The sequence below is a fragment of the Macrobrachium rosenbergii genome, chromosome 12, assembly GCF_040412425.1.
Source record: "Macrobrachium rosenbergii isolate ZJJX-2024 chromosome 12, ASM4041242v1, whole genome shotgun sequence".
Classification (NCBI taxonomy): domain Eukaryota; kingdom Metazoa; phylum Arthropoda; class Malacostraca; order Decapoda; family Palaemonidae; genus Macrobrachium; species Macrobrachium rosenbergii.
Genome location: NC_089752.1, coordinates 67456533 through 67482819, shown reverse-complemented (window position 1 = coordinate 67482819; position 26287 = coordinate 67456533). Strand labels below are relative to the sequence as shown.

At 36.1% G+C, this 26287-nt stretch overlaps 1 protein-coding gene across 1 annotated transcript in view; it reads left to right on the top strand.

Annotated features, from left to right (window-relative positions):
- Positions 1–26287, top strand: part of LOC136843714 (methylmalonyl-CoA mutase, mitochondrial-like) — a 418104-nt gene that overhangs the window by 140793 nt on the left and 251024 nt on the right. The window contains exons 6-7 of the mRNA XM_067112308.1: positions 9986–10183; positions 10528–10659. Of these exons, the coding sequence (XP_066968409.1) occupies positions 9986–10183; positions 10528–10659 (330 nt within the window). The remainder of the gene's footprint in view (positions 1–9985; positions 10184–10527; positions 10660–26287) is intronic.

Below are 26287 nucleotides of genomic sequence, written 5' to 3'. Positions count from 1 at the left end.
CTCCAAACGCAAAACACCTGAGTTCGACGGGTGAGTTGATGGGAGATGTTATTCACTTATACCTTTCTTGTGGCCGACTGCGTTAGTGCGCCACTGTAGTCCTGATTCTCGTCTGTCGCTGGTTCGACCTCACGGGACGGTGGACTTATTATCAAGTAAAATTTCCTTCGTAACATATATGAAAATATATTATTTCCGAGGTAGAGCGAATTGGATATTAAAGGACGTTTGTAGCTTTCTGATTGTGTATGAATCACGGTGATGTGATAAATAGTCATAATATGGCTACGTATGCGACAAAAGCACTACACGGTCAACATGGCAGAGGTGGTGGATATCGCCTCCAAACGCAAAACACCTGAGTTCGACGGGTGAGTTGATGGGAGATGTTATTCACTTATACCTCTCTTGTGGCCGACTGCGTTAGTGCGTCACTGTAGTCCTGATTCCTCGTCCGTCGCTGGTTCGACCCACGGACGGTGGACTTATTATCAAGTAAAAATTCCCTTCGGTAACATATATGAAAATATATTATATCCAAGGTAGAGCGAATTGATATTAAAGGACGTTTGTAGCTTTCTGATTGTATATGAATCACGGTGATGTGATAAATAGTCATAATATGGCTACGTGCGACAAAACGCACTACACGGTCAACATGGCAGAGGTGGGTGGATATCGCCTCCAAACGCAAAACACCTGAGTTCGACGGGTGAGTTGATGGGAGATGTTATTCACTTATACCTTTCTTGTGGCCGACATGCGTTAGTGCGCCACTGTAGTCCTGATTCCTCGCCTGTCGCTGGTTGACCCCACGGGACGGTGGACTTATTATCAAGTAAAAAATTCCCCTTCGGTAACATATATGAAAATATATTATTTCCGAGGTAGAGCGAATTGGATATTAAAGGACATTTGTAGCTTTCTGATTGTGTATGAATCACGGTGATGTGATAAATAGTCATAATATGGCTACGTGCGACAAAAGCACTACACGTTCAACATGGCAGAGGTGGGTGGATATCGTCTCCAAACGCAAAACACCTGAGTTCGACGGGTGAGTTGATGGGAGATGTTATTCACTTATACCTTTCTTGTGGCCGACTGCGTTAGTGCGTCACTGTAGTCCTGATTCCTCGTCCGTCGCTGGTTCGACCCCACGGGACGGTGGACTTATTATCAAGTAAAAAATTCCCCTTCGGTAACATATGTGAAAATATATTATATCCGAGGTAGAGCGAATTGGATATTAAAGGACGTTTGTAACTTTCTGATTGTATATGAATCATGGTGATGTGATAAATAGTCATAATATGGCTACGTATCGACAAACGCACTACACGGTCAACATGGCAGAGGTGGGTGGATATCGTCTCCAAACGCAAAACACCTGAGTTTGACGGGTGAGTTGATGGGAGATGTTATTCACTTATACCTCTCTTGTGGCCGACTGGCGTTAGTGCGTCACTGTAGTCCTGATTCCTCGTCGGTCGCTGGTTCGACCCCGGGACGGTGGACTTATTATCAAGTAAAAATTCCCCTTCGGTAACATATATGAAAATATATTATTTCCGAGGTAGAGCGAATGGATATTAAAGGACGTTTGTAGCTTTCTGATTGTATATGAATCACGGTGATGTGATAAATAGTCATAATATGGCTACGTGCGACAAACGCACTACACGGTCAACATGGCAGAGGTGGGTGGATATCGTCTCCAAACGCAAAACACCTGAGTTCGACGGGTGAGTTGATGGGAGATGTTATTCACTTATACCTCTCTTGTGGCCGACTGCGTTAGTGCGTCACTGTAGTCCTGATTCCTCGTCGGTCGCTGGTTCGACCCCACGGGACGTTGGACGTATTATTAAGTAAAAAATTCCCCTTCGGTAACATATATGAAAATATATTATTTCCGAGGTAGAGCGAATTGGATATTAAAGGATGTTTGTAGCTTTTGATTATATATATATATATATATATATATATATATATATATATATATATATATATATATATATATATATATATATATATATATATATATATATATATGTATATATATATATATATATATATATATATATATATATATATATATATATATAGGATTGAGACAGTACCTAAACTTGATTTTTGTTTCCTAGCCTTTTACGAATGATGAAAAATTTTTAACTATGCTGAGGCAAATTTTAAAGAAATACTTTTAATGTCTCAATCCCAAACCTGTTCTAAGGAATCCAAGAACAATTGGCTCTCTTTTTAGATTTAAAGACAGTGTTCCCAACCTTGTGCGTTCTTTGGTGGTCTATAAGTATACTTGCCCGAAATGTAATCTCGGGACTTACGTCGGATCCACCAAAAGAATGCTGAAAGTGTGAGTTGACTCTCATCGTGGCGTTAGCCATATAACAGAGTGTACATTGAGTAAGAAGGAGTTTTCTAACATAAGGGAACATTCTAAACAATGCAAAGCTTGTATTTCCTATGACAATTTTGAAATCTTAGAGTAAGCTACTGGTGAAACTTCTCTCCATATCCTCTAGTCGTTAACCTTCAAACAACTGGTTCCATCTTTGAATAGTCAGTCTTCTTCTGCCCCTCTGTTTATTGCTTAAGAGGTCTCTTCATCCTTTTGGTGCCCTTCTTGGTCACTCAGTTTTCTTTTCTTGAGGCGTTAGGTTGGTTTTGTTTTAACTTTTATGTTTCAGTTTTAATATCTATATTTTAATGTTAACAATTTTACTGAGTCCTTTGTATTGATTTTAATTGTTGTTATTTTTGTATTTTAGCCCTGATGATGAAGCCATGCTTTGAAATGTTGGCTGTAAATAAAGCTGAATATGTATCACCTTCTTTTCGTCGTCCTATTTGTTCTACATATCCTTCTTGCTAGAAGTCAACACTTTCCCAATCATATATATATATATATATATATATATATATATATATATATATATATATATATATATATATATATATATATATATATCCTTAGAAGACGGAGCTGCAGCTCTAGGTACATCTCACCAGGGGAAGCATAGGGAAAGGCGTCGTACTCAGGTACATTTATTTTGCCAACGTTTCACGATTCATAATCGCATCCTCAAGGCTATAATAAAGATACAAACGAACTTAAAACCAAGCACTGCATAATCCATTAAAATTACGCAATATTTAATCAAATTTAATGAACATCAGCATGTAGAAAGCTTGAAAATAATTTATGAACATCTTAAAACAGGAAATTATACTAAACATTAAAAATATGTACAAAATATCTATAAGATTCTAAAAACAGTAAAAATATTTAAAAATATTTAAAACATTTAAAACACTAAAAAATTTATGGCTATTCTGTACCTTATCCTCGCAAAGGACGGGCAGTGACTGAGAGTTTCGTAAAAACAAACAACGCACCTTAGGCAATAAACAACTGTACAGAGGAGGATTGCATATTTAAAGACGGAACTATCTTTTTTATCATAAGGGACGCCAAGATTGTTAGGTCGTTTTCATTATGTACTTGACCTATAATTGCAAAGTCCTTATCTTCAATGTATGCTTTGCATGACCTAGAATGGTTCCTAATATTTGACTGATCGGGATTTGATAATCTACTGCCCGTTCTAAAACTTACGCCCCTGTGGGAATCTATTCTCACCTTGAGTAGCCTCTTCGTACAACCCACATAAGTCCCGTGATCACATCTCGGGCACGTATATTTATAAATAACATTAGATTTTAGAAGAGGACTAAGGCGGTCTTTCATTCTGAACAGGGATCCGATCGTTAATGGATTTTTTGGAACTATTTTAAGGTTTAGGGCCGGGAATTCTTTTTGAATTATTGTCAGGAACTTTTTCCTGAAAAGGTCGTCATGTAAAAAAGGGAAGCTGGCAAACATTTTCAATTTTGGTGCTGTCGAAACTGATGGTACCTCCATGAACCTAGCATTTAGCATTTTCCTTAGCATTTTAAACAATAGTTTGTCTGGAAAGCAGTTATTTTTAAGATACTGGGAAAGAAAGTTAATTTCCTCATTAAAAGTAAACCAATTAGAGGTATGAGAGAAGGCCCTGTGGAGGAGAGTTGAGATAGTGTTGAGTTTAAAACTATAAAAACAAGAACTATAAAAATTGATACCTAACCCAGTAAAAGTCTTTTTTCTAAAAACCCCAGTGTAGAAGCCTTGTTCATTCCTGGACACTAAAACATCTAGAAAGGGAAGCTTGTTATTTTCTTCTTCATCAAGTGTAAATCTGATATTAGGGTGTAAGGTATTGACAAATTCTGAGAACTGTTCTGCATTAAACTTGTTTCGAATAAGGCGAAAGTGTCATCTACATATCTACGATAAAACTGTGGCAAGAAACTAAGCGGGCAATCATCAAAAATACGCTCCTCCAGTGAGCACATGAAAATATTAGCAAGTGTCGGGCCTAGTGGGGATCCCATTGCCACACCTTCCACTTGTCTGTACAAAAACCATTAAAAATGAAAGTCATGTCCTGCACGGCTAATTCTAAAACTGTTTAAATAACTGGCGACTAAAATTATGAAAAGTAGAGTCCGGCTCTATAAATAATTTATTTAAAATAATTTCTATTGTCTCCCCCACAGGGACATTAGTAAAAAGTGACTCTACATCCAGACTGACCATAAATAATTCTGAATCTTGTATGATAATATCCTCCTTGAATTTATGAGAGTTACTTAAAGAAAAATCATTTTTAGTGAGAGGCTCAAGTAGAGGAACCAAAAATTTGGCTAACTTATAACTGGGGGTGTTCACTGAGGAAAGAATGGGCCTTAATGGAACATTTTCTTTGTGTATTTTGGGCAGACCATATAAAACCCCATCACGAAGACCCGTGAGGGAATAGTTCCTGATACATATTATCATCAATTATCTTTTTTTCTTTTAACATCCTCAAAAACCTTACAATTTTGTCCTCTGGTTTAATGATATTGTACAAGTCTGGAACACCTATTTTCTCAAATTTCGTATGGTCATTTAAGATAATATCCATCTTATCAATATAAGTATCCTTATCTAAAATTACGCAACCCTTACCTTTGTCTGGTTTTGTAATAATAATACTGTCATCATTAGCCAAGTTTTTTAAAATGTCAAAGTCATATTTGTTGAAGAATGGAGTCCATCTAGTTTTTAACTTATGATAGGTACAATGAGCAAGAGATGATAACTGCGACCTAAGATTGTCCAAATTAGCATTGAAAGGAAGGGATTTAAGACGGCGAAAGAGAGATTCTATGGGTAGAAAAAACCTGCTGTAGTTCGGCCTATAATTAGGTAAACAAAACAGATCAAGAGGTTTTAACCACTTTCAAGAACTTATTAGGAGGAGGTATGGCGTTCAACTAATAACAAGATGCAGATCGCTGGAGAGATCCACCAAGAAGTTAGAGAAAGCTAAATTGGATTTGACATTCCTACAGTTTTGTCACCTAAATAATGTAGTGCCTAATTTTGTGAAATTTAAAGTGCATAAAGCCTCACTCTATCATTCGAATTTTATATTGAAGCTACAAAACGACTGTTGGAGATGGAGATTGTCTCTAAGCAGAAAAATATCGAAAGGTTAAACCTGCTGGTAACTGAACAGAAAACCTTCGTAAGTAATTCTCTCACCATTTTGGACAAGGTAATTTTTGTACGTCTTTTTAACAATACCATTTTAAATTTTATCAACGATGTAAATGAGAGACATAATAGAAAACTAAGGAGCTTAGGAATAATCACGCCTAAATTCTGTAATAATAATATGACTACCGTGTTTAACTTTTCGAGAAGGTTATTGTCAAAGAGAGAAGAGTTCTTACTTTCTCTAGGTTTGGAATTTTGTTTACCTAATTATAGGCCGAACTACAGCAGGTTTTTTCTACCCATAGAATCTCTCTTTCACGCCTCTTAAATCCCTTCCTTTCAATGCTAATTTGGACAATCTTAGGTCGCAGTTATCATCTCTTGCTCATTGTACCTATCATAAGTTAAAAACTAGATGGACTCCATTCTTCAACAAATATGACTTTGACATTTTAAAAACTTGGCTAATGATGACAGTATTATTATTACAAAACCAGACAAAGGTAAGGGTTGCGTAATTTTAGATAAGGATACTTATATTGATAAGATGGATATTATCTTAAATGACCATACGAAATTTGAGAAAATAGGTGTTCCAGACTTGTACAATATCATTAAACCAGAGGACAAAATTGTAAGGTTTTGAGGATGTTAAAAGAAAAAAAGATAATTGATGATAATATGTATCAGGAACTATTCCCTCACGGGTCTTCGTGACGGGGTTTTATATGGTCTGCCCAAAATACACAAAGAAAATGTTCCATTAAGGCCCATTCTTTCCTCAGTGAACACCCCAGTTATAAGTTAGCCAAATTTTTGGTTCCTCTACTTGAGCCTCTCACTAAAAATGATTTTTCTTTAAGTAACTCTCATAAATTCAAGGAGGATATTATCATACAAGATTCAGAATTATTTATGGTCAGTCTGGATGTAGAGTCACTTTTTACTAATGTCCCTGTGGGGGAGACAATAGAAATTATTTTAAATAAATTATTTATAGAGCCGGACTCTACTTTTCATAATTTTAGTCGCCAGTTATTTAAACAGTTTTTAGAATTAGCCGTGCAGGACATGACTTTCATTTTTAATGGTTTTTTGTACAGACAAGTGGAAGGTGTGGCAATGGGATCCCCACTAGGCCCGACACTTGCTAATATTTTCATGTGCTCACTGGAGGAGCGTATTTTTGATGATTGCCCGCTTAGTTTCTTGCCACAGTTTTATCGTAGATATGTAGATGACACTTTCGCCTTATTCAAACAAGTTTAATGCAGAACAGTTCTCAGAATTTGTCAATACCTTACACCCTAATATCAGATTTACACTTGATGAAGAAGAAAATAACAAGCTTCCCTTTCTAGATGTTTTAGTGTCCAGGAATGAACAAGGCTTCTACACTGGGGTTTTTAGAAAAAAGACTTTTACTGGGTTAGGTATCAATTTTTATAGTTCTTGTTTTATAGTTTTAAACTCAACACTATCTCAACTCTCCTCCACAGGGCCTTCTCTCATACCTCTAATTGGTTTACTTTAATGAGGAAATTAACTTTCTTTCCCAGTATCTTAAAAATAACTGCTTTCCAGACAAACTATTGTTTAAAATGCTAAGGAAAATGCTAAATGCTAGGTTCATGGAGGTACCATCAGTTTCGACAGCACCAAAATTGAAAATGTTTGCCAGCTTCCCTTTTTACATGACGACCTTTTCAGGAAAAAGTTCCTGACAATAATTCAAAAGAATTCCCGGCCCTAAACCTTAAAATAGTTCCAAAAAATCCATTAACGATCGGATCCCTGTTCAGAATGAAAGACCGCCTTAGTCCTCTTCTAAAATCTAATGTTATTTATAAATATACGTGCCCGAGATGTGATCACGGGACTTATGTGGGTTGTACGAAGAGGCTACTCAAGGTGAGAATAGATTCCCACAGGGGCGTAAGTTTTAGAACGGGCAGTAGATTATCAAATCCCGATCAGTCAAATATTAGGAACCATTCTAGGTCATGCAAAGCATACATTGAAGATAAGGACTTTGCAATTATAGGTCAAGTACATAATGAAAACGACCTAACAATCTTGGAGTCCCTTATGATAAAAAAGATAGTTCCGTCTTTAAATATGCAATCCTCCTCTGTACAGTTGTTTATTGCCTAAGGTGCGTTGTTTGTTTTTACGAAACTCTCAGTCACTGCCCGTCCTTTGCGAGGATAAGGTACAGAATAGCCATAAATTTTTTAGTGTTTTAAATGTTTTAAATATTTTTTAAATATTTTTTACTGTTTTTAGAATCTTATAGATATTTTGTACATATTTTTAATGTTTAGTATAATTTCCTGTTTTAAGATGTTCATAAATTATTTTCAAGCTTTCTACATGCTGATGTTCATTAAATTTGATTAAATATTGCGTAATTTTAATGGATTATGCAGTGCTTGGTTTTAAGTTCGTTTGTATCTTTATTATAGCCTTGAGGATGCGATTATGAATCGTGAAACGTTGGCAAAATAAATGTACCTGAGTACGACGCCTTTCCCTATGCTTCCCCTGGTGAGATGTATATATATATATATGTGTGTGTGTGTGTGTGTGTGTGTGTGTGTGTGTGTGTATGTATATAATGATATATATATATATATATATATATATATATATATATATATATATATATATATATATATATATATATATATATATATATATATATATATATATATACAGTCGATCCCAGTTTACGACGGGGTTCCGTTCTTGCGCCAAAACAAGTCAGAACCCGAAAATCGTCGTAAGTCGGAACATCGTCCGAAAATCGTCAAAATCATAAGAAAACCTTACTTTTAATGCTCTGGGTGCATTGAAAACGATGTAAACTGCATTATTATTGAGTTTTACATCAAAAAACCTTCAAATTATGATTATTCTGCCATTTTGGGGCCATATTTCTTCCGTTGGATCGGCAATGACGACGTCAGAACCCGAACATGCGTCGTAAGCCAGAAATAATTTCTGATGAATATATTTGAAAAGCGTCGAACCTCGAACGTCGTAAGCCGGAACCGTCGTAAACCGGGGACTGCCTGTATATATATATATATATATATATATAATTTATTTATTTCTTGCACTTGGATCTAAGGCTTCGTAGTGACAAGCTTATCAATAAAGCTTGAAGAATTTGAGAAGTTAAGAAGTTCATTGTGGCTATTACAATTACATATGTACAGTATATGGTAAAAAGTGATCAGTAGATTCTACATATATATTTCAGCCTAAAAAGCAATAAAGACGATTGCCCATATTGCTACAATGGTGAGGATGGGTCTATTCCACCTCAAATAAATATATCTAAATTCAACAGGTATATGTATGTATGAGAGGCAATAGGCATTTATCCTTCTCGTGGTCAGGTTGGCAATGTGGCCTCGTGATTATGGGACATAAGTTTGTTTCCTGCTACCAGACATCATAATTGCTTCAGATTTATTGCACATGGATCTGAGGCTTTGTAGTGACACGCATTTCCAAAAAGGCGCAAAGAATTCAAGAAGTTAAGAGGGCATTGTCGTTATTACAATTAAATATGTATCTGGTAAAAAGTGACCAGTAGATTCTACTTACTGTATATATGTCTTTGGTCCCTAGGGGCTGGTTGCATTTGGATAATGTCGAGTTCCAGATAAGGTGAATTCTGATAATCGATGGATTACTATACATTTGTTTTGGAGTTAATGGAATAGCTAAATGAAAATGGAATCTGTTCTCATGTTTCTGTCTATTTTATTTTCTGGCATTGTGTAATTTCCTTGCTTTGCATGATTTTGTTTCGTTTAGTGTCATTATATGCATGTGTTGCTAATAAGTGTTCTAGTGATTCTTGTTTTTTAGGAACCAAAATAAATTACTGTATATGATAAGTGTTGCTTGTACTTTTTGTACTGTTGCATTTTGCTTATATATTGCAGTAGAATACTTTTTAGGTATGTTGCAATATCAGGTGCTTATGTACAAGAGAATATTTTGTTCTACTGTATTTTGAGATAGATAAATTTACATGGTACTTGAGAAAAGTAATAGGGTATTTGTGTAAGTTTTGAAATTATTTTATACTTATTTGTATTATGAAATTGTAGTCTTAGCAAAAGTCAGGATAATTTTTTTTTATAGAACCCAGTCTTATATTTAACTGAATTTTTTTTTGTGTGTATTGATACTGGCAAAATCATAAAACATGACCTGTTTCACCAGAATTGTTTTTTTCTACAATTCCTTAATTAGAATATTTTTCCTTTTACAAAGGAGATAATACATAGTGTGTAAGTTTTATAGAAATGATTTTCTCAGTAAATACTGTACTGAATTTTTTTTTTTTTTTTTCAGCACATGCCAAAATTTAATAGCATTAGCATTAGTGGATATCATATGCAAGAAGCTGGTGCTAATGCTGTGCTGGAAATGGCTTTCACATTAGCTGATGGTTTAGAGTATTGCCGAACTGGGCTGAAAGCAGGTTTAAAAATTGACCAGTTTGCTCCTCGACTGTCATTCTTTTGGGGTGTTGGAATGAATTTCTATATGGTAAGTTTTACCTTCTTGTCTTTTGTGTTCAGTTGGAAATATACTAAAAACACTAGAACAGAAAGAGCTCATAAGATTTTAGTGAATGATGTAATAGTTACTGCTTTATAAACTATATTTAAAGCAAAATGAAGACTAAATACTGTATAATCATACCCATGTTTTAGACATGAATATTATGTATTAAATATTAGTTTTAAGACACAAACCCAGAATTCAGTTATATATTTTTGAAGGATTTCAGTACAAGAGTATGTTAATGCTTTTCAAGTTTATTTTTATGAAGATTTTTAAGCAATTCTCACTTAATGGCATCTCATATGGCAATTGTTTTACCATTAAAGGAAATTGCAAAAATGAGAGCTGCACGGAAACTTTGGGCTCATCTGATTGAAGAAAACTTTTCTCCACAAAATAAAAAATCAACCATGTTAAGGACTCATAGTCAGACATCTGGCTGGTCGTTAACTGAGCAGGTTAGTATCACCTTTTGATTTTGTCTATTGATTTTTATGAAATTGAGTTTCAGTACTTTGGTTACTCTATTTTAAGTTAGACTCACAGTGTATGCATTGGACCAAATGCTGACATTTATTGAAAATTCACAACTTTATAAAGCCAACGATACTCTTTGACTTAATGTAGCCATTAGCATTTGTATACAGTATATACAGTAGTGTAAAAACAGTTTACAACCACTGTTTTTTTGGTTTGGTTAATTGTTTTAAAACTTACATTACAGACTCTTTATACTAAGTGTAAAATCTCATTTACAAATATATTTTAGAAAGACATAGACATTCTGTATTCTATTCCTTCTATTAACTTAAAAAAATAATGGCAAATGTTAACAGTGCAAGAAAAGAAGTAATGAACTATCATTAAAGTATATAAGTCAGATGGTGAGAACACTTTCTTAAGGTCGACTGCCTTTTTTCTTTAATTAAAATGATGTAGTGTGAATCTTACCAACTGTGCTGATTTGCAAAGAAATATAAACTATCCTTAACAGTAGGTAAGTATCCCAATAATACGTTTTATTTCAAAAATACTGTATATATGCTGGATGAGCTTTAATAACAAGAACTAAGGTAAGTAATCCCTTAGTTATCCAGATCATCATTATTCGACACTGAACATTAACTGACACACCCGGACCAAGGCCCCAAATATACAGCATATGATTTATACAAATTTCAGAAAATTTGAAAAACTGCCGAAGAAAAGGTTTTGGGGTGGGGGGGGGTCCTCAAGAAGTTTCCAAGGTGGGAGTGGGGTTCAGTGGGCTGGGCACCATGGGAGAGGAGGGACAGCGTAGAGAGAGGACAATAATTGAGGTATTTCACATCAAAGCTTAAGTTCAGTAACGCGCACACTCCTTTATTTTTTATTCATATTTTACGCTAGAGTATTCTCATTTATATTTTTACTGCATTTTCTCATTTTGTATTTTTTCAAACTAAAAGATAAATGCAATCATGTGCGTGGGGTACAAGAGTGTTTCTTGTTTATTTTTTTACTGTATTTCATAATTTTTTATTTTTTCAAACCAAAAGATAAACACAGTCATGTGTGTAGGGTACGTAAGTATGCACACTCTTTCCATGTTGTCTGTGAACTTGCTACAGCCTTTTTGGTTTTGTCTTGCCTACTTATGAAATTCACATTTTAAGTATTTTTACGGGGATTAGAGATGAAATAGCAACAGTGATAAATTATTCTCTTGTGTACTGTTATATGTATGATAATCATACTTAGAGTCAACTAAACTTGTAATGAAATACTGTACAGTAAATCAAGCAGACAAAAAAAAAATAAAAGAAAAAATGCACGTGTGTACGCACGCATTCCATGGTGTGGGTGAATTTGGTACATCCTGTTTGGTGTCTTGCTTACATACAGAATTCTTATTTTCAATATTTTTACTGTGATTGGAGATGAAGTATCTACAGTGATAAAATATTCTCTTGTATTCTGTTATGATATGTGTGATAATCATATTAGAGTCAGCTAAACTTGTAATACAATACAGTACAGTAAATCAAGCAAAGCAAAAAAAATGAGAATTGTGATACGGTAATGCGCCAAGAAACAAACTCATGAACATGCAGAGCAAAAGAGGTAGAGGGAAAGAGTTGGCTTTCATAATTGCTACTGACTCAAAAGCTTGACATCACGTAACACGTTATGAAACGTTCCCATTGTTTACCAATTTTTTATTTGCTGATATGGATACATCTTCAGTTTAAGAGAAGGTGCATTGTTGGACAAGTACTTGTGTTTCTCGCTATTGGCAGAAACATACTACATCATTTTTTATTTTGAATGGCTGATAGGCATAGCATCATGAACATATACATTACAGTAATTGGCTACATCTGGAAAACATCAGTGCATTTGGTAACAAAGACCGTTTTCCCTCTTGGTGTTTGACCAGTCATGTGTTTGAATTGCTTTCAAGTGGATTGCATTTGCACCTGTTATGGAGCATGTGGCGTTCTTAGCGGTGCCTGCAACATTGCAGGTCATGCTTGTGTTGTTTGTCATGCTGTTGATTGTGTGTATGGCCCCATCTCGTCTTAAGAGGGCGAGGAAGGTGTTGACCCTTCAACAAAAATTGGGAATCATCGAGAGGATGGAGCAAGGTTGAAGCATGGCATTGCCCTGTCAACCCCACATGGTTTTAGTACTTCCCAGAGCAAGCTGAAGAAATATGTGAAGGAATTTGGTAGGAGGACAGGATCACTATAATCACATTTAGTGTTACGGCTGCAAATGAAAAATGTGTCTACTGAACTACGTGTCGTGTATGAGAGAAAAAGATAGGTATTGCTTTTTTTTAAAGAGTATTTATGGAGTTTATTTTGTTACAAATATGGGAAAATAAGGTAGATAATGCTTTTTGCATGATTTTTCAGTTTGAAGTGTGATGGTTGTTGTTTATAAGCATATTTAGAGTTTACAGCAGCAAATGAAAAATGTGTAACCTACTGAACTAACTGTTGCATACAAGAGAAAAAGAAGGGGGTTGCTTTTTTTGTTTATAAGTGTTTTATGGAGTTTATTTTGTTACACGTGTAAATAAGGTAGATAATTGTTTTATGCATAAAGTTTTCAGTTTAGATTGTGATGTTTGTTGTTTATAAGAATATTAAGTGTTCACCACTATGCAGTATTGACAGTGTTAGGTGAGGAAGGGTAGGGAGTTGCACATACTAGATTTTTTTTACTTGTCATTATCCGGATTTCAACGTTATTCAACAGACCCCTGGCTCTATTAATCCAGATAATTGAGGAATTACTGTAATGTATTCTTACCTATGTTTGGGTTATATGTGGGTATGCTAGTCTGAATGATAAGTGTTATATATAACTTAACTTTATATACAGTACTTTTATGTTTTGAATACAAGAAGCTCCCCTGATGGTTACTGTCTACATTGTTCCTGGTATGATCTGTCATCCTTTTCAGCATCTCATCACTCCTAACTGCTGTGCCTTTTGCCGTTTAATTTTATTTTTGCTTAGCTTTTGCTTCCATATCATTGGGCTGTCCATTTTATTTTCTTGCTGTAGGACTGATAATTTCATTGGAAAACACTCTGGCCACAAATGTGATTTTCATTCTACTAAGAACTTAAAGAAGAGAGACAGACTGAATTATTTTTTCAGCAAACTTGTTCCCCAGTGTTGAGTCTAGTCTTAACAGACTAAGGGTGCAGTGAATATCATCTGAGTCACCTGGGGAAGCTGTTATATAAAGCATAGCAAAAGTTGCTTTAATGGCAGATTCCTAGGTAATAAAGGCTTCCTGTGAGAAATATATCATTTCATAAATGGAAATAATAAAAAAAAATCTTAATTGACTTCTAAATAAGAATATTTTTATGCAGTGGAAAGTTCTGTTGTGATATCCGTTCTCACAAAAATTCACTTTGAACATGAGTTTTGATCAAAAATTGTCTTTGATCAGGAAAAGAAAAATGTCTTCACAACAAGAAAACAAACTACAGTGTTGAGATATGCACAGTGACAAGGGTAAGTACAGTACACCACTTTTAAGAAAGTATTAATTCATAGTTGCCATATGGAAATACATATGGGGAAATAGAATCCAGTGCAAAAATGTAATTTGAATAGATATTCTAACTATATTGGCATTAGATATGCAAAAAAGGATCTTGGTGAAAACTAAAAAATGAATTGAGGATAATTAGTTGCTGATTACCCCCCAACATTCTCTCTCTCTCTCTCTCTCTCTCTCTCTCTCTCTCTCTCTCTCTCTCTCTCTCTCTCTCTCTCTCTCTCTCTCTCTCTCTCTCTCTAAGGCCTTGTAAATAGTGGTTTTGGTAGATGCAGATTAGTTACACAATTTAGTATCCTCTCTGTAACTTAGTAGGTGGAACTCTGTCCATCCTTCTTTTACAAGTGGGCCTAGGGCATTAGAGTATTTGGAACTAATTGCAGTAACAATTGCTACCCCGGCCCGGGCACTCCTGTTACAACACAATGGGAATACCATGCTCACATACTTACCCTAGTAGTTAGCAATTTCAGTTGGGAAATACATTACCAGTAATGTTCTTTGTATAATATCTACCTTGTAAGGAGTGAGTTTCCACATGTTTTGTATTTTCATAGGAACAAATAGTAATTTTTAAAGATAATTACATTTTCCCGAGATGTAAAAACAAGTCTTTTAATCTTAATTCCACCCCTAACCATTCCCACTATCTTGTGTTTGTGGTCACCAAAGGAAAGAGTGAATGCTTTTAGCCAAATGAGTGGGTTTTACTCCCCCATTCATTAACTGTTTTGCTGCCATGTTGTCGAGCATCAATGGCTAACCAGTTAGTCCAAAAAGGTATCCATATAAGAGAATTGAATCATATATCTAGGACAAATGCAATTTATCTTGAAAAATTAGTACAATATTTGGTTTCCTAGATGGAATCAGTTAAGAACAGATCTTCCTCTTCATGGATAATTATGGACAATTCTGAGGTTTTGTTTTTGCCTTTTCCTTCATCAGTCTAAATATCAGTGGATCATCTCTATATTCAAGTAATTTGAAGAAGAGCTAGGTTCAGTACCCAAGTTGTTACCCTGACAGGGTGGTCAGAAAGCACTGGAGGCACAGCATGAAGGTTGTGATCAACTTCATTGATGTTTGGGATGAGGTAACACTGTGTGAGGGAAGATACGGTTTGAATGCACCCTTGGCTTCACAGGTTCCTGTTGGTTAGATCATCAATAAGGGTATTGTAGATTGTAAAGTTTCGAGGGATGTCACGTTAAGTGATGGTTTTGCGGGAACTGCTGGTTCCCCGCTCGTTCCCTTTTGTGGATTGCTGCCTCCTTACCTTCAAGTTTTTTTTGTTTTGATGTTTTCGTGGTGAGCTGCCGTTTTTCTGTCTTCAGTCGGGTCTGGTAGGGCAGCGAGAGTAGCGGCAGTGGCAGCAGCAGCAGGCAGTTTTTGGAGTCGACGTTGGTCGAGTTTTTGAGCAGCAAATTGGAGCACGTCTACGGTGGAGCACGTCGTAGAGGTGGAGTGTGACCATGAGTAGTCGTGTGACCACGAGCTGCTCATCTTTGATGACAGCGTGAGGCTGTCCTGACGTCTCCATCGGGGTATTCTGGTTTGTGGGGTCTTGTCCCTGTTGTGCAGCTGAGGGCTGTCTTGGTGACCCGATGGAGGACGTATGTTTGGTTTTTTTTCTTCTGCCTGCTGTTGTTTATTTTTGCCTTTTTTGTTTAAAGCTACTTTTTGTTTAACTTGCTTTTGTTTAGTGCTGCCTTTTGGCTTATTTTTGTATTTATGGTTTTTATCTTTTTACCAGACCTGACTCACTTGTAAATCTTGTAAATAAATTAATTTTAAGCTCATTTTATTGTTTTTGTTGTTTTCCCCTCCTTTGTTTGTTGCATCTGCCGTCAGTCAAGACAGCCCCGTCCTGATTATGTTAAAGAACCTGCATAACGGCCCACTCGGGTCGTTACAATGGCGACCGTGACAGGATGGCTCTGTTTTGGCTGGCGGGGGTTGTTCGGACATTGGAGGGGAGTTGAGTGTAAAAAAAAAAAATAATCTTTTTTTTTTTTTTAGGTGGGGAGGTGTCACGTTAAGTGATGGTTTTGCGGGAACTGCTGGTTCCCCCTCGTTCCCTTTGTGGATTGCTGCCTCCTTACCTTCAAGTTTTTTTGTTTTGATGTTTTCGTGGTGAGCTGCCGTTTTTCTGTCTTCAGTCGGGTCTGGTAGGGCAGCGAGAAGTAGCGGCAGTGGCAGCAGCAGCAGGCAGTTTTTGGAGTCGGCGTTGGTCGAGTTTTTGAGCAGCAAATTGGAGCACGCCTACGAAGTGGAGCACGTCGTGAGGGTGGAGTGTGACCATGAGTAGTCGTGTGACCACGAGCTGCTCATCTTTGATGACAGCGTGAGGCTGTCCTGACGTCTCCATCGGGGTATTCTGGTTTGTGGGGTCTTGTCCCTGTTGTGCAGCTGAGGGCTGTCTTGGTGACCCGATGGAGGACGTATGTTTGGTTTTTTTTTTTCTTCTGCCTGCTGTTGTTTATTTTTGCCTTTTTTTGTTTAAAGCTACTTTTTGTTTAACTTGCTTTTGTTTAGTGCTGCCTTTTGGCTTATTTTTGTATTTATGGTTTTTTTATCTTTTTACCAGACCTGACTCACTTGTAAATCTTGTAAATAAATTAATTTTAAGCTCATTTTATTGTTTTTGTTGTTTTCCCCTCCTTTGTTTGTTGCATCTGCCGTCAGTCAAGACAGCCCCGTCCTGAGTATGTTAAAGAACCTGCATAACGGCCCACTCGGGTCGTTACAAGGGAAAATGAAGCAGAACTTTTTTTGCGCAGTTTTTAATGTCATTAAGCTGATAATGGAAGATGATTTTAACACGGATGAAGAAGCATGTGCCCAGTAGAAAATTATTACTTTCTTCTTGAAATTAATTGGCTTTCTTCATCCTCTTGCCAATTTTACCTTTCTTTGGCCTTTGACTTCATCCCAAGGAGCTTCTTAGCGCAACCATCCTTGCCATGTCTGTCATCTTTCAGGGGAGCTGTCTCTCTCCCACTCTTGACCTATCTGGCTTTCCCAGTTTTCAGCAGAATTGCTGTTTTTAACATCAAGACATTCTTATTAAATAGGCTGCTGATCAGAATTAAACTTCTGTTTGGTTCTAGTGCACTAGACCTCAATTCAAGGTTATATATTACTCTGTTATCCTGATCGTCATTATCCAGACACAACCCCCAGGGACCAAGGCTTAAAGATATATGTATGTATAAGTAAAAAAAATTTTAAAAACTGCTCTCCGATGGTTGACAGTGTTGTGTAGCTTCAGGAAAATCTTGGTAACACTGCTTAAACTCATAAACAGACTAAGAAAGGGTCTTGAGGGTGTGGGAGGCCTGGAGAAGTTTCTGAGGTGGGGATGGGTCGGATGGCTGGGCGCCGTGGGAGAGGAGGGCCAGTAATGCTGTGTAGAGAAACCTGAGAAGGTGTTGTTTTGGAAGGTGGGTGGAGCTGGGGAGCAGTTTCTTTGGTTGGGAGTGGGTGGGGATGCACTGTTGGATGGGTGAAGAGGGCTAGGTAGACCTGATTTGATGGAGTTTGTTTGGTTTCATGTTTCTGTGTTTATGATACAGTAATTCACGTTTTGTTAAAGGATATGCACAGTACTGAGAGAGAGAGAGAGAGAGAGAGAGAGTATTTTATTCTACAGTATTCTCATTTATATTTTTACTGCACTGTATTTTCTCATTTTTTATTTTTACAAGCCAAAAGATGAACGCAGTTGTGTGCTTAGGGTACTTATGTATGCACACAGTCATTTGATGGTGTTGGTGCTTCCTTGAGCTTGTATGGTTTCATGTTTTTATGTTTATGATAAAGTAATTCATATTTTATTAAGGATCTAATACAGTGCTAAGATATGGAATAGAGAGAGAGGGAGGTATTTTTACATTTACGCCTAGTACAGTAACACACACTCCTTCACTTTTTAATTTATATTTTATGCTACAATATTCTCATTTACACTATATTTGTATGGTATTTTCTCATTTTTTATTTTTACAAACCAAAAGAGAAACACACTTGGGTGCATAGGGCATGTACGGATGCACACACTCATTTGATGGCAATGATGAACTTCCTGGAGCTTGTTTGGTTTTGTGTGTTTATGTTTACAGTACAGTAATCCATATTTTATCAAAGGGTATGTACAGTACAGAGATACGGTATAGAGAGAGAGAGAGAGACAGAGAATAATAATTGAGGTTTGTTTACATCGAAGCCTAAGTTTTTAAAACGTCTGGCCATCATAAGCACAAAGAGCTGCACACACAGGTGAGAGAGTTTTTTTAAAGTGTTATTTTGATTTAATTGTTTTTGTAAACTATCATATTGTGTTGAATACAAGAGAAAAAAGTGGTTTACTTCTTTTGTGAACAATACGATGTATTTTACAGTGCTAGGTGCAAATGAAAAACGTGCAGCCTACCGAACTGTGTGTTGCATATGAGAGAAAAAGAAGTGTGTTAAATTTTTGTTTGTAAGGTTTTTATGGTTTTTATTTTGTTACAAATATGGGAAAATAAGGTGGATATTGCTTTTTGCATAAGATTTCAGTATAGTATGATGGTTGCCATTTATAAGCATATTTTGTGTTTATAGACAAAAGGGATACTACTGGAACTTACCTTAGAATTTTCTTTGATTTACCTAAATAATGAAGGGTGCCAATTTGGAATTAGAATTCTTTTACATTTAAAAGGGGTTTATTTACAGAAAATTGGGCAAGTATGTGAGACCAAAAGTGTAACAATTTACAGACACATAAATCACATATGATAGATCATAAATGCAGTAAATTAAAGACACTCCACACAAATATGAGGGTCCACAGATGCAACAATTCACATTAAAACAATTAACTCTGATATGCCCAAAATGCATCAATTCACAGGCAGCAATGCAATGAAAGGGGTAAATTCCAGGATAATGGAAGTAGTTCAGCAAGATGATTTCTGGGTTGGCAACGGATTCTTGCAATCAGGCTGCGACCAGGAATGGTTGTGAAATTTGGATGGCAGTCAGTAAAGGGTATCTTGGCATAGATTTGTGAACTGGGATATGCAGTCTCCTTAGACGTATATTTGAGCTCTGAATACACCGTCAGTGTCCATTCGAGTCGTCGCTGACCAGCACCCAGAGAGCAGGGTACAGACGTCTGCCTGGGAATACGGCTGGGAAGTCTCGGCTCTTGTTTTTGCTCTTGTTTTCAAAATCGTCGCGGGCTTGGCGTGTTTATGGACATCCAGGTGTACCTGAAAGAATAGTCTGGCGCCAGTCAGGAATTCAAGGAAAAAATGGTCTTATAGATAAGGTGTTTAAAGCTTAAGATCCTAGCTTCCCCTTTGCGCGGCTTGCGCCCTATAATACCTATAACCTCTCTTGAGCTGAACTCGCAAACACTACCTTGCAGAAGGGGGGGAAATCTAGGTGTATTCATGTAGTAGGGGTTAAAGGTGGGGAGCTATTTTTAGCAGGCCTGGGCATTTCCTGGATGCGGGAATGGAATGCGTCCTGGGTTAAAAAATAAGTAGGAAACCCTCTTTGTCAGCCATATTGGCTTGACTCTCAGTTAACTGATATAATGGATTTTATTAGAAATCAGTTACATGGCAATTCACTAGGAGGGAGGAATATAAATTCTTGACTATATATATATATATATATATATATATATATATATATATATATATATATATATATATATATATATATATATATATATATGTATATATTTATATACTGTGTATATGTTGTATATATATATATATATATATATATATATATATATATATATATATATATATATATATATATATATATATATATATATATATATATATATATATATATATATATATATATATGTGTGTGTGTGTGTGTGTGTGTGTGTGTGCATGTGCATGTGGTTGTTATATATATATATATATATATATATATATATATATATATATATATATATATATATATATATATATATATATATATATATATATATATATATATATATATATATATATATATATATATATATATATATATATATATATATATATATATATATGTGTATATGTATATGTATATATATATACCATATATATACAGTGGCCTTGGAAACTCTTGTCAGAATAGTGATTTACTGTATGTAAATCACCTGTCTTTAAGCATAGGTTAAAAAAAAAAAACTATAGTAAATTAAGACATGAAATTTTATTGCTGTACTCACCAATTACATCTAAATATTTTGTAACATTATATTTATTTTTCTTACACTTTTGGAGGTGGATAGGAATGGATGAAATCAGCCTCTCAGAGATCAGTGTTGACTGATTCCCATGCAACTTTGATGGCAGCGGCAAGTTTTACAGGAGTTGACACGTCAACACTCTGCAATTGCTGTTTTATGATGGCTCACAGGTTCTCAATTGGTGAGAGATCTGGGGAATTAGGTGGCCAGTCTTCAATAAACTCTACCCCACAATCCTTTAACCACCCTTTTATCAGTGATGTTGTATGTCAGGTAGCCCTGTCTTGCTGGAAAATACTGCAACCCGTCTTGGTAAAACTATCTTCCAAATAGAGGTTTAAAAGGGTGTAATAAATCTGCTGATTCACTCTGGTATTTTTCTTGAATATCACGAGATCCCCAACACCACCATACCCCATGCACTCCCACACCATAACACTTAGGAAATTTCTCCCTTGGCCTAACAAACTTGGGGTCTAACTTGTTGGCTGTAGAACTGTGCCAAACTTTGGAAAAACTACCACCAGAACAATAAAAAGTTGCTTCATCACTGAAGCACACTCACTGCCACTCACCTACATCCCATCCACCATACTTTTTAACAAAGCTTCCCTTTTCTTCAGGTGTGCTGGAGTTAACAATGGTTTCTTTGGTGCCACAGTATTCTTAAAACCCAGTCTCTTGTATAAGTAATCTTCGATAGTCCTAACAGACGTCCCTCCAAGGAGCTGTGGGTTGCTTATTTTAAATTTCCTGGCAGAATATGAAGGGTGAGCTTCTGTCTCCCTTTTAAGGACATTAATGGTTCTGTGACCCACTTTAAATGGCCTACCAGTCCCTTTTTTCTGCTCCGGTACATGGTGCTGCCTTCTGCCTGGTACTTGGCAACAATGCGCTGCACTGTTCGTGGGTTCACATAAGTTTGTCTAACAATATCTTTAGTTTTTAAGCCTAATTTGTGACACGCAATCACTTTCACATGATCTTCAAACGAAGTATAAACTCCAAGCATTATACAGACACTGCAATTGGCCTCTTTACCGGAAAAAATTCATGTGAAACACGTAAAATTTGGTAGCAACTCAAGAGAATTGCAGTTCCAAATGACCGTTGAAAAGATACTGAGAGAATTGTCACGTACGCCCATGCTATAAGGAAGAGATAACGAGTTGACAACTAGACAACTAGGAAATTATTGGCTCACGATTTTTTCGTCAGGGAAATATGAGGCATGTGCGGTTTTTGGAAGAAACTGTTCTTGTAGTGTCAGCTACGACAAGACTTTCTGCGGGCACCGTATATATATATGTATATATATATATATATACAGGCAGTCCCCGGTTTACGACGGTTCCGGCTTACGACGTTCCGAGGTTACGACGCTTTTCAAATATATTCATCAGAAATTATTTCCCGGCTTACGACGCATGTTCGGGGGTTACGATCGTCGTCGTCGCCGATCCGGATAAAGAAATTTGACCCCAAAACGGCAGAATAATCATAATTTGAAGGTTTTTTTTATGTAAAACTCAATAATAATGCAGTTTACGTCGTTTTCAATGCACCCAGAGCATTAAAAGTAAGGTTTTCTTATGATTTTTGACGATTTTCGACGATTTTCCGGTTTACGACGATTTTCGGGTTACGACGCGGCGCAAGAACGGAACTCCCGTCGTAAACCGGGGACCGCCTGTATATATATATATATATATATATAGAGAGAGAGAGAGAGAGAGAGAGAGAGAGAGAGAGAGAGAGAGAGAGAGAGAGACAGGCAGTCCGGTTCCCTGTTGTCGGTGATCCAGATTTTCGGCGCTTGTCTAGTGACGAATATCGGTGACTTCTAGCACCGAATTCCGTTTATCAGCACCGATAATCACGTATTGGTACTGATACATACCTAACAGAGACATCAGTTTTTGCTTATCATCACTCTGTCAGAAGGGAACCCCCACCAGTAACCAGGGACTGCCTGTATACAGGCAGCCCCCAGTTAACAGGGATCTGGGTTTACGGTATCTGTTTAGCAAAGAAAATCTGCAATTTTCGGCGCTGAAAGTCACCGATTTCCGCTTATCAGTGCCAATAACTGGGTATTGGTGCTGATATGTACCTAACATAGGCACTGATAACCGAAAATCGGTGTTTTTGGCGCCGATAAGCCGTGAAAATTGCTGAAAACGTGTTGAAAATCATTAGCGCTGATTTTTGGTTATCATCACACCCTGCCGATAACCAGGGACTGCCTGTATGTATATATATATATATATATATATATATATATATATATATATATATATATGTATATATATACATGTATATACATATATATACATATATATATATACAGGCGGTCCCGGTTTACTGACGGGGTTCCGTTCTTGCGCCCGCTTGTCGTAACCGAAAATCGTCGTGGCCGGAACATCGTCGAAAATCGTCAAAAATCATAAGAAAACCTTACTTTTAATGCTCTGGGTGCATTGAAAACGATGTAAACTGCATTATTATTGAGTCTTACATAAAAAAACCTTCAAATTATGATTATTCTGCCATTTTGGGGCCATATTTCTTCCGTCGGATCGGCGAATGACGCTGTCGTAACCCCGAAACATGCGTCGTAAGCCAGAAATAATTTCTGATGAATATATTTGAAAAGCGTCGTAACCTCGAACGCCGTAAATGCCGGAACCGTCAATAAACCGGGGACTGCCTGTATATATATATATATATATATATATATATATATATATATATATATATATATATATATATATATATATATATATATATATATATATATATATATATATATATATATATATATACATATATATATATATATATATATAAATATATTGCCCTACTTATAATGGGGTTCCAAAACCCATCGTTTGTTGAAAAAATCGTATCTCGAATGTCGCCTAACCTACACTGGGGTAATCAGTACCTTCTATACATGTATGGTTAGCCTAGCCTATACTACACAGTATACTCTATACATATATGATATAGTAATTATTAGTGTCAGTTAATTCTGCAGGTTCAATGCAAATTGGCTTATGATAATTCAGTATAAAGAGAAATTGAATAACAAACAAGGTTTAGCCTACACTATGGTGTATCATATACATATACAGTATCCTAGCCTACATTATATTGTACTCTATATTCACATATTAACATTGTATTATACAAACATCAACATAACGAATATGCATCTTTTCCATGGGTCTCCGTGGATCTTTTAAAAAGCTATGCTTTAGTACACTATATCCAATAATATTTTATATATATATTCTCACATTACTTTTGTATTATAGATTGCGATCATACTGATCAGTGTTTTAGTTTATTTCGCCACATTTAACTCAGTTCATAGCACTTTTCTTGCCTCTAGTTAGTGTAAATGAATCCTTTACATATCTTATTTATATGGGACAAGGATATTTTTCGTTATATGAAGTGTTTTCAAGTCGAAATGTAACTTAAATACAGTAAACCCTCGTATTCGTGTTCTCATGATTTGCGGACTCACTCATTCGCGGGTTTCCCTGTGGAACATATCTAGTCATTATTCGCGGAAAATTCGCCCATTCGCGGTATTTTTCACTGAGAAATATTCACTAATTACTGTATTTTCATATAATTTTCATGAATAAATGGACTTTTTGTGATAAAACTATTAAAGTACTCAGGTATATGCATTTTTACAGGGTTTTTCTGTGTTTATCAAAATGGGCAGTTCTAAGTGTTTTTAGAGGGGTTTTAAGTATTCGCAGATTTTAGCTATTTGCAGGGGGGGTGTGGGACGCATCCCCCACGAATACAGGGGGTCCACTGTATGCCTTGTTGTGAAATTAATTTAGCTATTTTTTTCGTTAATAGATGACGTTGGCGGCTGGCTGTTTGGGGGCATGTTTGTTTTATGTAAAAAAAAACGTAAGGTTCCGTTCGCTATTTTCTCTTGATTTCATCGTAATACGAGCTTTATGTATTTATCTTTTATCGGCGGGAAAACAGCAGTAATGTGTGTTCTTTCATGCCCAGTAGTCTTGATTAAAATACTCTCTCTCCAATTTTATTTACGGTCGAGTTTCATCCATGTTGCCGATGCGCAATAATTTACAGTCATTAGCAGCTTGACCATTGTTTTCTCAACTTCAGCTACAACTTGCAGCTTAAATTTAGCAGTATATTTCCTTACTGATCTTTTCTCCAAAATGAATAAGGGTATAATGTAAAAATATATCAGTCCTATTCTACTTTACGTCATTTGTAACATAACTACAGTAATTGTTTAACCGTGTGATGGTTGAAATACAAGCAAAACTGTTGCTGCTATCCGATTTGGTTATTAGCAAAAAACAGTTTCTCGTTTGCTTGTTTATGGCTGTATGCATTTATGCAAGAGTATAACATTACTGACAATACTTTTATCATTCTCTTTTACATATTTAACCAGAAGATGGAATAAAGAGGTGGAGGAAAAGAAGTTGGTCTATTGTAAGTTGGTCTCTTTCACTGCCTGCACCCTTGTGAAATTTAAAAATATTTTCTAAATATTGTCATATCAGTATTAATTGCTAACCCCATCGCAAAATCGAATTATTGTAACTCGAGCACTACTTGTATTGACACAGATTTGATCTTCAGAGTTTACTTACAAATGCACAAAAATCGCAAAAGAACACTGACAGCAAGTGAGGTCAGCTCATTGAATTAATATACCTATTTCAGCCTCTCAGGCCAACGTATCGTACACTACGCTGCCTGATTGTACGCTGTTGCCTGCGCCAGTTGCGTGCGAAATTTAATTAAAAGTACGTAATTTCAAAATATTGTTGTATCGATATTAATTGCTAACCCGTCGTAAAAGCGAATTATCATAAAACGAATTAATGTAACTGGAACACTACCTATATATATATATATATATATATATATATATATATATATATATATATATATATATATATATATATATATATATATATATATATATATATATCAGAAAGCTACAAACGTCCTTTAATATCAATTTGCTCTACCTCGGAAATAATATATTTTCATATATGTTACCGAAGGGGAATATTTTAGTTGATAATAAGTACTCCGTCCGTGGGCTCCGAACCAACGAAGGACAGGAACTCAGGACTACAGGGACGCGTGCCAGTCGTCCACAAGAGGGTATAAGTGGATATCGGCTCCCATCAACTCACCCGTCGAACTCAGGTGTTTTGCATTTGGAGACAATATCCACCCACCTCTGCCATGTTGACCGTGTAATGCGTTTGAGGCACGCAGCCATATGATGACTTTTATCACATCACCGTGATTCATATACAATCAAAAGCTACAAACGTCCTTTAATATCAATTCGCTCTACCTCGAAATAATATATTTTCATATATGTTACCGAAGGGGAATTTTTAGTTGATAATAAATCACGCCATCCGTGGGCTCGAACCAACGAAGGACAGGAACTCAGGACTACAGGGACGCACGTGTTGAGTCGGCCACAAGAGAGGTATAAGTGGTTCGAGCCCACGGGACGGCGTACTTATTATCAACTAAAAATTCCCCTTCGGTAACATATATGAAAATATATTATTTCGAGGTAGAGCGAATTGAATATTAAAGGACGCTTGTAGCTTTCTGATTGTATATGAATCACGGTGATGTGATAAAAGTCATAATATGGCTGCGTCGACAAAACGCGATTACACAGTCAACATGGCAGAGGTGGATATCGCCTCCAAATGCCAAA